Source organism: Biomphalaria glabrata, chromosome 4, assembly GCF_947242115.1.
Source record: "Biomphalaria glabrata chromosome 4, xgBioGlab47.1, whole genome shotgun sequence".
Classification (NCBI taxonomy): domain Eukaryota; kingdom Metazoa; phylum Mollusca; class Gastropoda; family Planorbidae; genus Biomphalaria; species Biomphalaria glabrata.
This window is the reverse complement of record NC_074714.1, coordinates 40,932,761-40,947,282: the sequence shown is the minus strand read 5'-3', so window position 1 is coordinate 40,947,282 and position 14,522 is coordinate 40,932,761. Positions and strand designations below refer to the sequence as shown.

At 37.7% G+C, this 14,522-nt stretch overlaps 1 protein-coding gene across 3 annotated transcripts in view; it reads right to left on the bottom strand.

Moving 5' to 3' along the window:
• The window catches only part of LOC106063233 (GATA-binding factor 3-like), a 120,637-nt gene that overhangs the window by 80,719 nt on the left and 25,396 nt on the right, over positions 1-14,522 (bottom strand). Inside the window, exons 1-2 of one of the 3 annotated variants that reach the window (XM_056026365.1) lie at positions 8,223-8,730; positions 696-1,427 (exon numbers count right to left, since the gene is read on the bottom strand). In XM_056026365.1, the coding sequence (XP_055882340.1) occupies positions 696-921 (226 nt within the window). In that variant the 5' untranslated portion in view covers positions 922-1,427; positions 8,223-8,730. Of the gene's footprint in view, positions 1-695; positions 1,428-8,222; positions 8,731-14,522 lie in introns of those variants that run through there. The other 2 variants (XM_056026367.1, XM_056026366.1) reach the window with 2 other exon arrangements.

The window sequence follows — 14,522 nt, the reverse complement described above, 5'->3', positions numbered from 1 at the left end:
TCTTAATTTTGTTTTATATAAACTCTAGTCGAGGCTAATGTTGAGAATTAGGTGATTCGCTAAAAAATGTAAACGAACAGAAGACCAATGAACCCTTCTATTTTTATAAGTACTTGCAGAGCTCAGTGGCAAAACACGTCGACCTTCCATCATGGAGGCCCGAGTTGGAATTTAGATACCACTAATTTTTTAAAATTATTTTTCAAATGACAGCACAGAAACCTTTTTCACTCTCCCCTCCCCTCAAACTAGTCCACAATGGTAATCGGACGATATCGCAGTGAGCCAGCTATAAGCATGAAAGTTGCGCCAAATAAAAATAATTTGTAAAAATATTTCCAATGGAAAAAAAATGTATTATTGTTAGTCTTGATCTAAGACGCTCAAGAGACCAAGCGTTAAGTGCATTCACCGCTCATGTTAAAAAAAATAGAATGGATAGGTATGTTATGTAGTTCTATTGTCAATTTTAAAATATGTATTGCCTGATAGTTAAACATAAAATGTACCTAACAACTTCATTGGAATGATTTCAAAAATTATGGGATAGAATATTTTTTTTATACTTTCGTTCATTTTTGTAAGTTTACAACAAGGTTTAAATGTCTACGTGGCCTAGACAGCTTCCCCCTTTTTTCCATTTTAACCAACCTAAAAGCAACGCCCTTGTAAGTAACTAGTGCTATACAACTTACCATGAGCAGGTCTGTATCCGTGCATCGCTGCGGCCCTGGAGCTCTGATAGTAGCCCATACCCATGGGCCCGCTGTTGGTGTCCAGCGGCGGGGAAAAGAAATCACTAATATCCTCTGGCGGGAACATCCCCGTGGCCCCCGCATCGAAAGGGGCCCCGATCCTGCCCGAGTCCGTGGAGTGGGTCATCCACGGTGGCGAATGGTGCTGTTCCGCGGCCATCGCCATGGTGAAGTTACCGCTACTGTAATACGTGTTTGCGATGTGGGGTGGTCACTGGGTCGCCGCTATGGACGAAGAGGTTAGGGCGGATGGTCTACCTATCTTGCAAGTTGAAGCAAGGTAGGCGACACGTACATACAAAACAGAATCACAATAACAACAGTAAAATCTCTTATTTCGGAAGCGTTTGTTTGAATGCTGGGCCTGTGTTGGAGTTGAATATCTTACAGCTGCTTCTTGTGCCCACTGAATGGTGGACCTGAATATAACAGTTCCAAAAAGAATCAACTAACCACCACATTTATTTCCTTAATTTAGAAGTTGAAAGCATTGTCTTCAACAAATTACACAAGGGTAGAATTCAAAATGTCGAAGCAGTCCTCAGAAAACACAATAAATTGTTATTAAATTGATCTCACATTTTAATCGAACGTGATATGATCAAAATGGATTCCTGACTGATGGGATGTTATTTGTCTACGCACCAATCTTCTGTCACTTTTTGGACCTCACTGAAATACGATAGAAATAAATAGAATTAAACTTTGAAAACAATATGCGTATTCGCTGGTATATAAGTGCTAGTTATTTCATAACAAAAAGAACGAGAAATTGTATTTACAAAACAATATATTATATCTCAAAAACCACTATGTGAAAGAGAATGTGGGATGGGGGTGGGGGCACTCTGTTAGGACCAGGACAATAGAACCGGATATGCTGTATTAATGGGAATACCTCTGTTATCATAACATTTTTTACAGTAACATCCTGATCTAAAGTACGGTCACTCGTTTTTTTTCATTTGACTGTAAATATGTTGTTCAAAAAAAAAAAAAAGCAGAAGACAGTTATTACTGTCAGTGGCGTAGCTAGGAATTAGCCATCAAAGGGTTAAGGCTTTGGGGGCCTTTCCAATTCTCCCCCTCCCTCCACCCACCCTGGCTACACCCCTGATTACCGTATGTACTACTTTTGACCAGTGAAGCTCAGTCCACGGTCTTTACAAAGAAATATAAATCTACGTAGTCCTATTTGAACTGCACACATAAGCTTGATAACCAAACAACAGTTGAAACAAGGCCCCAACTTGCTTTCACTGACATTGAAGAAGAAAAAATAATTCTAATGATAAACGTGATAAGAAAAAAAAATCGGTAAGTAGCTTCATTTTCCAATTTGAAAAGTAATCTCGGATATTATGGGCAAGACATTTACGACACAGAGATAGACTAAAACCTGATTTGACCGAGGGAAATACTTTATTTGTATGACATGGATCAAATCTCAACAGGAACACAATTTAGGAAGGAGGTAATGGAAGTAGAATAGGGAATGGAAGTAGAATAGGGAATGGAAGTAGAATAGGGAATGGAAGTAGAATAGGGAATGGAAGTAGAATAGGGAATGGAAAGAAGGGGGTCAAGATGTTTGTAAATTGTATCGCTCCTTCAGAGGCTGCCTTAGCAGTGCACGGGCCCTGGGCGAGTGTCATATCAGGGCCACGAATATTTGCATGATTGGTTGACGGTGACAAAGATTTTCCTTATGGCGAGCCACCCTAATGCGCGGCCGCCCCCAAGGCCTCCTCTGGCTCCTTACATGTTTATAGTATAAATATTGGATATAGATAACTCTTGTGTTCATACTTACTAGAGACAGTAGGTAAAAAGGGGCGTAACTAATGGCTATCAAGTAGTTTCAATTCTGAATAAAAATGTTTACTAAAACATAATGATTTTAATGTTCAATTTTTTTTTCGCTGTTGTTCGATTAATATATTTATAAGTAATTGTTTTGTAATGATAAATAATCTAATCTTAACTAATGAAATTCAGACATTAATTAAAAAAAGAAGATGATTACGCAACCCCTATATCAATCTAGTCATGCATGTTAATCAATGGTTTAAATTCTGCCTACCGAATTGTAGAAAGAACATCCTGTATGTAAACAATTTTTTTTTTTTAAAGTTGTGTACATTTCAAAATTCGAACTTTTCTGATTATAAATGGACCACTCATTGTTCAGCTAATATTTAAAAGGACCTATAAGTAAGTATTAATTGAAAATAACTAATTAGTCTTAGCTATTATATCTATAATTCAGGTTTACTATAAGGACGCTTAATCTATTTTTTTTTTTTACTGCAAGGGATAAAAAATTAGGAATACTGATCTAGATCTTAAAAACTATTTATTATTATGTAGTCCACTACAAGGAGGTTTGTGTAGAGTAGAAAACAATGAAGTGGGGGTCAGAAAAGAAATATTGGTCCAAGCGCTGCTGTTGATAAGTTAACAAGTCCAGTTGTCTACACTAGTCGCTGGAAAGAAATTGAATGTGCTGTTGGCGCTGCGGTGTATACTTGAGATCTCTGACCAGGACCCAGGACCCAGGAAAAAATTAAGTCTCCCCTCCCACTATGGTACATTGACTGGACATTGGAGGGAAAATAAAGTATGGCTATTTCTTTCGCTAATATTTCTTGTCGCATTATGGGAAATTCATTTTTTTAAATGCCGTTGGTTAATTTGAAACATAAAAAATATTTATTTATAATTTGTATTTATTAAAATTGTTTTAAAACTATATCATGTTTTTATGTATGTATTTAGTTTTCTTAAAGTATATGCGTTGGATTACCGAATTTCAATTTTTTAAAAATAATATTTCTACTCAACGAGTTTGAGGGACAAGTCGTAGCAGTGTGGTAATTTTTTATTTTTTAACCAAAGTAGCTTTTCTTTTTGATTCGTACTTTTCTACTCATTGCTTTTTATTTACATTTTTTTTTTAAATTTTAGATTAATTCGGCAAACACAATTTTTTAAAATATTGTTTTTACATTCCTTAACTTAAAATAGAGTTTGAAAAAAAAACAAATACACAAAAACACAACAACAACACGAACTAGGTAATAATTAGTGTCGAGTAAATGGACGTGATAGGTCTAGTTTGTACGCTGCCTGAACTATTTTGTCTGTTCACTTCTGCTATTAGTCGCTATGAAATCTACAGAAACATCTCCCCTTCAAACATCCTTGTTTCATCTTCACTCCCGCCCAGGTCGCCCCCATCAAGAAACCGCCTTCAGCGTCCCTCACGACGGCCAGCGAATAAATCTCCAAGACTTACTCCCCAAGACTTTCTGGAATTATCCCCCCCCCACACACACACACTTTTCCCTCTTTTTTTTTCTATCGGATGGCTACGTGATGATTAAAAGTCGTCTTCTGTTACCCACTCACACGATGGTCAAGTGGCTAACGCCCCTGTCCAGAGATTCGTAGGTTAAGTCTACTGGGCATCCTCGTCAACTCCCTTTCTCCTCCGCCGCACCGGTTTTGACCCGTCCAGGTCAGCCCACCCCCGACTTTGTACTGAAGATGTTTAATACAATATGTCTACTAGGGCTCATCCACAGCACATACCACAGTTCAACAATCGCGTGGTATTCAGGCGCCCAGAAGATTGCAACAATTCTAGAACAACTTTGACTCTCAACTCTAGAGATCTTCTAGTTGATTCCATATCATTCATTAGCAAATAGAGTCTATTTCTGATTGGTTCAAATGTTTCCTGTTTTGTTTTGTTTTAAAAGTTATATGAAATTACACTATATAATATAGTATCTTATATGTATTGTCTTACTATATTATAATCTATAATAAAAATACATTTTAATGCATTATATATATATTTTGCACAGTTATAAGACAAATTCAGTCACAAATAATAAAGATTATTATTTTTATTATTATTACTATTGTTATTATTACAATAAACTAGTTCTATAAGTGTTGAAAATGTGTAAGTATCTTGAGAAATATAGTTTTGAAATAGTTTCCACTGTATAAGGTATAGTTCCACTATATAAAGTATATATTGTACTACACAGTATTGCTTTTGTTACATATGTAAAAAAAAGTTTTTCATTTTTATTAGTTAAAAATTAATTCTATTAACGTAAATTAAAAAGATGTACACAACAGAAATAATTAGAAAGAATAGAATTGACTCTTACGCAGTGTGAATGTAGAGAATTGTGATCATTTTGGTATGTTATGGACATTTTATAAACTATAACCATAACATGTACGGTAGGCTCCTGCACTATATTTAATACTGTACACTTTGAGCTCTACACTTCCGCGCAGCGTACTATATAATAGTAGATTTTACATACGGTGTATTATATAAAAGTAGTCAGAATATAGTAGGCCTATTATATTTGACTTTAACTTTAAAGAATAATTATGGATTTATTATTTGTTAATTAAATCCGTACATTGTTTTTGTGTATCGTGTTGCTTTATTTCGAGATTTGTTTGTATCTCCGCAGATATAGGAAACAGTTTCAATTTATACTATTTTGAAATATTTAGATCTACGAACATAGTTTATAACCTCGTGAATAAAAAATGTTGATTGGATATTTTTATTAATAGGTGTTGATATAATTATGTTCCATTTTATAATAGTTGGAATATTAGGCGATCTTTGATATAATATTGTAATTCTATGATAAATGTATAGGCCATATGTGCTTTAAACAAAAAGAGACATTTTTGCTTCCATTGGATTCATTCTTCTACCTAGTATCGAGACACAGTGCAAACGAAAAGTTCCACGAAGTGAATACAAGATACTTGAGTCTAAAGTACAGTTTTGTTTGAGAATCTAATAGATCTATCGGGCGTTACAGGATTTTAAGAAGAATAGTCCACACAAAATCATAGTCCACTGTTATACAGTTTATTTATTTAGAGTTAGCGTTTTCAACTTTTAAATCCATTCAAGTCCAAAGTGGATAAATGTGACCTAAAATATATAAATTAATGAAGACTGCAAATATTCTGAATTCATCCATACATCTGTTATAGGCACTGTGATACGGATAACTTGATGATAAATTATTTTAAGCTTTGTGGAAGAGATAAATTTATGATAGAATCTTACATCGCTAGGATAAATGATAAGTTGATATTATAATGTATAGGTAACTTGATTATATTAACATAAACGCACTAGGGTGGTGATAATCTCATAATAGACTATCGTGTGGGAATTCGATACTAATAACAAGATATATACAAATTAATATAGACACCCGGGCACACATAAACCGAGCATTAATTCTTGAACTCATTATTTTCATTAATTAATCTTTAATCTGTAACTTACGTATGTTTTTTTTTAATCATCAAAATCCGTAATCTAGTTTAACAAAAGAGATACTCGTCAATATTTTTAATATTTAGTCATTATTCATTATTATTTAAATAATAAAACTTACTAAAAAAAGGAAGCAAACTAAGTAATCAGCTCCGAGTAATTTGACGCTATAGTGTGTACGCTCTCTAAAATAAAATAAAGAACCCGTCCTTTTATTTATAAAGTATTTAAATGAATATAGAGGAGTATATTCTGCTTGATCTCAAGTTATTACCTATAGTATATTTTAACAATGTTATAATGTTTCGGAATTATTTTTGGAATGAAGTGATATTGAAATGATATCAATGTTTGCATTTATATCCACAGCACCAATCCTTTATCTTTGGAATCGAGGACACTGCCATTATTTAGATTGTTATTATCATTAAATCCACTGCAGACGTGAACATTCTAACATTGTTTTCGACATTACTTCATTGTCATTTCGCACCATTCCTTACAGAATAAAGATCTGTGCACTAAATTGGATAATAAATCATCAATGAAGAAAATGCCCCCCCCCCCAAATATGCAGCCTATGGGATAGCCGTAATTTGAAAAGATAAAATAAATGAAGTAGGTAATGGAAGTTATCACCACTGTGGCTCACTCACGTCAGGGGGGCCCGCTAGACAAGGGGAAAAAAACGTGAGTGCGGTTTATGAGGGTGTTTAGAGATAAACTGAAACTTATCATTTCGCCCCGAGAGTTACTTTTGTTGGTCTCAGGTACTGGTATGCGAATCTTATACGCAGAGCGACCTATGTAACTTTCACATATGTCCAATGAGATGTAAACAGTTTTATCATTGTTAGGTTTTAATTGATTCAGTACATTTACTAGATATATCATTCGTTGTGACATAAAACATCATTTCAGGATTGTAATTATAAATAGTTTTAAAATTGTTGCAAAATGAATTTTTGTTTGAGTGAATAAAACAAATACAATTTCTATAGTTAAAACTAACCAGTATAAGGGTTCTCGCAAGCAAAACGAGTTACACACATTGGACGTAAATATCGCAAGTTATATAATTCTGAATTTAAGAAAAAGGGGGAGCGCCCTCCTCCCCCCCCCCCCGCCCCACATCTTTAACATGAAGTCCGATATAGTGATGTGTTGAAGTACTTGACTTCATGTTACAGAGTTGGCAAAGTAAATTTCAAAACAAATGTTAAAGCAGTGTATACATCACTTGCAGGAGCTAGGTCTGACATCAACAACATAGGCAGATGTCAAGTTATGCTTTTTTTTCCCCCTACGCTTTAAATTTGGTCTTATAGTTAAATAAGGATATAATGAAAATGTAAAGGGCTCTACGGGCTAAATGTCCTTAGGATTTATATGTCATTTGTGTCCATAATACAAGAAAGAAATAGATACAATGGGCATTCTGACATCCGAACGGTTTTTATACGAACATTAGGAATGTATTTTTTTTTCAATTTCTATAACATTCTTAATTGTGATACTGTGTCCACGAATACAATAAATTGGCTTACAATTATTGCTATATTATCGTTATTAAATATTGACATAAATATTTAAGAGCCCTTTCCTTCTTCTCTGGCACTGACAGATTCGTTTTAAAGAAAGCAAGTTTAGTGTTGTCCACTTAACAGTGTCCAATACAGAAATCTCTTATGATACCGCAGACCAACAGCAATGCCGCCTACTGACGTAGATGTTATTTTAATGTGAAGTTATTTTTTAAAAACTGCCTGATCGTGTGGTATGCGCTCCGGGTCGTCATCTCGATGTTCCCGGGTTCAAACCCTGCCCACCGCCACCTCCCTGTCGTACAGCGGAAGGTTGGGGCTGGGATGTATAATTCTTCATTTCTGTATGGAACGTCCGAGACTTTACAGGTCACGTGGTATGAAGATAATCCGAGAATTACGCAATCTTTCTCAACTCTCTAAAATTTATAAATTTCATTTCATAGCATTCACAAATATTCTGATTATTAGACAACTCGCTAACTCATGAAGAATATCAAATCTATAAGCTATCGACAGCACTGGCTCACATAGAGACACTGTAGATTTGAATGCTATAACGCTAAAATAAAAAGAAATACTGACCTGATATCAAATTTTAGTATTAATTTCTTTTGTATTTGAACCACACAAATGATATATTAAATAACAGCAGCAATCACCACAATAATATCACTTTTAAATCCAAAATTGTCGGCTATCGCTAATCCAGCGGTATATAGATCTAGCGATGTGCTAGAATAGAGATCTAGCGATGTGATAGTATATAGATCTAGCGATGTGCTAGTATAGAGATCTAGCGATGTGCTAGTATATAGATCTAGCGATGTGCTAGTATATAGATCTAGCGATGTGCTTATCCCTAGATTGTGTTATTCTCTGTTTTCGTAGAAGTCTTCATATAATCCATGGAATAGCTCAAAGAAAGCTGGAAGCTGCGAGTGAGTGGCCGAGAGGGGGGCGGACTACTCACACACGAGTGTGTGTATATGTGTGTGCACTGCTAACTGGTCTATCCACACAACAATCGGCTATTTGGGACGATCCACATAGGCCTTCGCCGTTCACAAGCAGAAATCACAAATAAATGTTCCCCCACTCAAGTGCTGTTATTACGGTAGAGAGAGAGAGGGGGGGGGGGGGAAGGGGGGAAACAGTTTGGAAACTCGCAGCGTTCGTGCTAAGAGAGAGAGAGGGGGGTGGGAATGGAAAGGGAGAAAGGGGGAGGGAAAACGTAAATGAGAAGAACTGAAGAGAGAGGGGAAAGAGAGAGAAAGACTGTCAAAGAGGGGGGTGGTTTGCGAGTTTGAAATTCATCTCTACAGTTCCATAACTGCCTTCAATAAACTATGGCGCCAGTTTCAGACGGCGCTGTCCAGACGGAGACGAACAAGCCAATCAGCGACGGCGTTACAAAGAATCTCCCCCACTCCCTACCCCGCCGTCTGAACGCGAGACGTAAAACTCCAGCCAACGATTCGCTGCTGGCCATGACGTTGATTCCCCTTAAACACAAGCTTGTGTCAATCACCTGTGACGTTTTTTTTTTCTTCCTCCACTCGTCTTCTTTCATCCCCCCCTCCCGTTCTCCCCCTTACCCCCCCGGCTGAGGGCGGGCAACAAAATCATCCTATCAAACAATCTGACATTGTTCCCGCCCAGTTTTTAAGGCGGAGCTTATTTACCCCCCCCCCCGTTTTATTTTTTATTTTTCTTTATAAATCTTATTTATTTATTCCTATCCTCTCTCTCTCTCTCTCTCTCTCTCTCTCTCTTTCTCTCTCTCTCTCTCTCTCCCACATTTTCCGTCCCAGACACAAGTCAAGGCAGCTAAAAGAGGAGACCTTATCACAGGCTTCATTCAATCTTATCACGAACTATTTTTTTTTAAAGAACGTTTTTTTTTACACTCATTCGGTATGAAAAGAAATGGAATTTTCTAGACCTCGCTATCAGAATGTCATTAAAACGAATCAACGAAACCTTGAAAACGGTGAGACGGAACAGAAACAACAAAATATATTGTATATATATCTAAGGAGTGGGAAGGCGGAGGGGGGAGGCAGACGATTGTGTAATGGACGGAGAGCACACGGCCAATGGGCAGTGATAAATAGTTCAACATTCACAATGACATGGAAAGTATCCACTATGTCAACTTTGTACTGTATAGACACATTAATAATACTAATAATGCAGCGGTAAGTTTATGTATGTACTAGCGTATTCTGTAGGCCTACTTATTTATTTAGTATGGGGGGTTGTTTCTTAAGTATCTTCTACTAGCAGAAGTACCCCGCGTTTTCCGTGGGAATGTTATGTGTCTGCATAAGCTACTGACTACGACGTGATCCAGTATTGCCAGGCTGCATAAGCTACGGACTACGACGTGATCCAGTATTGCCAGGCTGCATAAGCTACGGACTACGACGTGATCCAGTATTGCCAGGCTGCATAAGCTACGGACTACGACGTGATCCAGTATTGCCAGGCTGCATAAGCTACGGACTACGACGTGATCCAGTATTGCCAGGCTGCATAAAGATTGGTCAAACGGTGTTGGTTTCTATAAGGAACTCTACATACACCGAACGTTTTACGTGTTCAGTAACAGTCCCGTTCAGTGTAGGGAAATGTTCACGTTGAAACCTTGCGGTTTCATTTATTTTTCAGTGATCAGAGGTTTAACGATACATTTCACAAACACTAAGGAATCGAAGATCACTGCACATCTCCACTGCCCCGTTTAACTGTTAGGATGGAGTTCTTCTGCCCGACTGTTCTGAACATTACACAATGGCGTCGACTATTACTAGGATTTTGGTCGTGTCCTAAACGTAGTGTGTGGTTCTCCAGGCCCAGGCCTAGGCCCGCTATAAACGTCTGAAGGCTGCGCATTTACTGAACATTTTCTTGATATTCCTATCCTGTAACCATGAGAGAACCGCCAGTCTATTCTATTGCTGCGGACCTTTTGGACTTGGTCATTTGGCCTCTCTTTCATCCTTACCTCGGAACTTCAATGAGGCAACCTGAAGGGGGCTAAGTTAAAAACCCATTGTTAGCCTATCTGCTTCCACTAAAATAAGTTTCCACCGAGGCGCTTCGTTAAGGCCACGAAAGATGGAATCCTCAGGATTTTGTGACCAGCACAGTTTTTTCAGCTGTCTCCCATTCCATGCCCTGTAGGTTTGCCAACTATGAAAGCTAAATCGACATTTGAACGGTGCAGAATCTTCAAGAGATAGTCCTTCACATGGACATCAACAACAACACTGTCAGCAACAATTTGCTGGCCTCAGTAACAACTAAATAGCATCAGCTACAACAAGCTAGCATCAGAAACACCAAGCTAGCATCAAAACGAACAAGGTAGCATCATAAACAACAAGCTAGCATCAGAAACAACAAGCTAGCATCAGAAACAACTAAATAGCATCAGAAACAACTAGCTAGCATCAGAAACAACTAAATAGCATTAGAAACAACAAGCTAGCATCAGAAAGAACTAAATAGCATCAGAAACAACTAGCTACACCAGAAGCATCTGGCTAGCATCAGAAAGAACTAAATAGCATCAGAAACAACTAGCTAGCATTAGAAACAACAAGCTAGCATCAGAAACAACAAGCTAGCATCATAAACAACTAACTAGCATCAGAAACAACAAGCTAGCATCAGAAACAACTAAATAGCATCAGAAACAACTAGCTAGCATCAGAAACAACTAAATAGCACCAGAAACAACTAGCTAGTAACAGAAACAACTAAATAGCATCAGCTACAACTAACTACATCAGAAACAGCTGGCTAGCATCAGCTACAAGTAACTAACATCATCAATAACTAGCTAGCATCAGCAAAAGCTAGCTAATATACAACAATATACAACAATAATATACAACAACTAGCTAAGACCAGCAACAACTATCAAATATTAGTAACAACCACCTAAGATCAGCAACACCTTGCTAACATCAGCAACAACCAGCTAACATTAGCAACAACCAGCTAACATCAGCTACAACCAGCTAACATCAGCAACAACCAACTAACATCCCAAAGAGTTTTTCAATGAAGCTTGATGTGCTTGAAAACTTCCTGAAATTCCCAGTACTTGAACTAGCAACTGTAGTATATACATGTTTGACATAGTAGATCTTTGTGAAACTGAACTTTAAAGCGATTAAACGGTGACTTCAATAATGGACATTGTTCGGTTCATCGATCTGTTTGCACGCTAAGCACGTCAATACGCCATTGTAGGGAATGGGACATCAAGGAGCAGGAGGCAACGGTAACAATACAATCCATTTATTAAAAAGAAAAGAATATAAAAAAAAAAACAGGCACAAGACAGTAATAAAAATTACAAATGAATATAATTTGCATTTATTTATGAAATTATTTATTATTATTATTTTTAATGTTGTGACTTGTTGGTATGATGTATTCTTCTTTTCTTTTGTTATTATTATTATTATTGTTATGTTAGAAACGAACGAGTAGACCTTTTCTGGCGTTGCCAGGGTCGAGTTTCGCTAAAGAGAAACAAAATTCATCGTAGTCCCTTTAACAGTTTCCACTGAGGAATTTTCTGGTGATGTGGCAGATCTGCAGCAGTACCGCCCTCTGATTTTCTTTTGTTATTATTATTAATATTATTATCAATATTATTTTAAATGTTTTGACAAGTTGGTATGATGTATATTGATACTGCATGTATTCTTCTTTTCTTTTGTTGGTATTCGGATAGGTAAAGGGTTACGTTCTATTTATGATGTAATCCCAGGGTTCAATTGTTACATTGTTCTTCCCATTTCTGAACTATCAGTTATTTGTTTAATAGTTCATTTAGCCTTTATGCGTGCGTGTGTGTATGTGTAGCGTACTGTGTCTTTAGTTGTGAGTGCCTTGTTTTGGTATCTATTGATATGCGGCGCTTTGTCCATTTTTAGTAGGAAATCTTAAGTCTCTACAATGATTTGACAACAGTCGATGTGGGATGTATTGGAGTGTTCTATTATTTTGTCAGAAACAGTTGCGCGCCTTATCGCAAGTCTTTGAGGATATGTCTTGAGTGTTGACTAGATCGTCCGTCTTTGAGGATATGTCTTGAGTGTTGACTAGATCGTCCGTCTTTGAGGATATGTCTTGAGTGTTGACTAGATCGTCCGTCTTTGAGGATATGTCTTGAGTGTTGACTAGATCGTCCGTCTTTGAGGATATGTCTTGAGTGTTGACTAGATCGTCCGTCTTTGAGGATATGTCTTGAGTGTTGACTAGATCGTCCGTCTTTGAGGATATGTCTTGAGTGTTGACTAGATCGTCCGTCTTTGAGGATATGTCTTGAGTGTTGACTAGATCGTCCGTCTTTGAGGATATGTCTTGAGTGTTGACTAGATCGTCCGTCTTTGAGGATATGTCTTGAGTGTTGACTAGATCGTCCGTCTTTGAGGATATGTCTTGAGTGTTGACTAGATCGTCCGTCTTTGAGGATATGTCTTGAGTGTTGACTAGATCGTCCGTCTTTGAGGATATGTCTTGAGTGTTGACTAGATCGTCCGTCTTTGAGGATATGTCTTGAGTGTTGACTAGATCGTCCGTCTTTGAGGATATGTCTTGAGTGTTGACTAGATCGTCCGTCTTTGAGGATATGTCTTGAGTGTTGACTAGATCGTCCGTCTTTGAGGATATGTCTTGAGTGTTGACTAGATCGTCCGTCTTTGAGGATATGTCTTGAGTGTTGACTAGATCGTCCGTCTTTGAGGATATGTCTTGAGTGTTGACTAGATCGTCCGTCTTTGAGGATATGTCTTGAGTGTTGACTAGATCGTCCGTCTTTGAGGATATGTCTTGAGTGTTGACTAGATCGTCCGTCTTTGAGGATATGTCTTGAGTGTTGACTAGATCGTCCGTCTTTGAGGATATGTCTTGAGTGTTGACTAGATCGTCCGTCTTTGAGGATATGTCTTGAGTGTTGACTAGATCGTCCGTCTTTGAGGATATGTCTTGAGTGTTGACTAGATCGTCCGTCTTTGAGGATATGTCTTGAGTGTTGACTAGATCGTCCGTCTTTGAGGATATGTCTTGAGTGTTGACTAGATCGTCCGTCTTTGAGGATATGTCTTGAGTGTTGACTAGATCGTCCGTCTTTGAGGATATGTCTTGAGTGTTGACTAGATCGTCCGTCTTTGAGGATATGTCTTGAGTGTTGACTAGATCGTCCGTCTTTGAGGATATGTCTTGAGTGTTGACTAGATCGTCCGTCTTTGAGGATATGTCTTGAGTGTTGACTAGATCGTCCGTCTTTGAGGATATGTCTTGAGTGTTGACTAGATCGTCCGTCTTTGAGGATATGTCTTGAGTGTTGACTAGATCGTCCGTCTTTGAGGATATGTCTTGAGTGTTGACTAGATCGTCCGTCTTTGAGGATATGTCTTGAGTGTTGACTAGATCGTCCGTCTTTGAGGATATGTCTTGAGTGTTGACTAGATCGTCCGTCTTTGAGGATATGTCTTGAGTGTTGACTAGATCGTCCGTCTTTGAGGATATGTCTTGAGTGTTGACTAGATCGTCCGTCTTTGAGGATATGTCTTGAGTGTTGACTAGATCGTCCGTCTTTGAGGATATGTCTTGAGTGTTGACTAGATCGTCCGTCTTTGAGGATATGTCTTGAGTGTTGACTAGATCGTCCGTCTTTGAGGATATGTCTTGAGTGTTGACTAGATCGTCCGTCTTTGAGGATATGTCTTGAGTGTTGACTAGATCGTCCGTCTTTGAGGATATGTCTTGAGTGTTGACTAGATCGTCCGTCTTTGAGGATATGTCTTGAGTGTTGACTAGATCGTCCGTCTTTGAGGATATGTCTTGAGTGTTGACTAG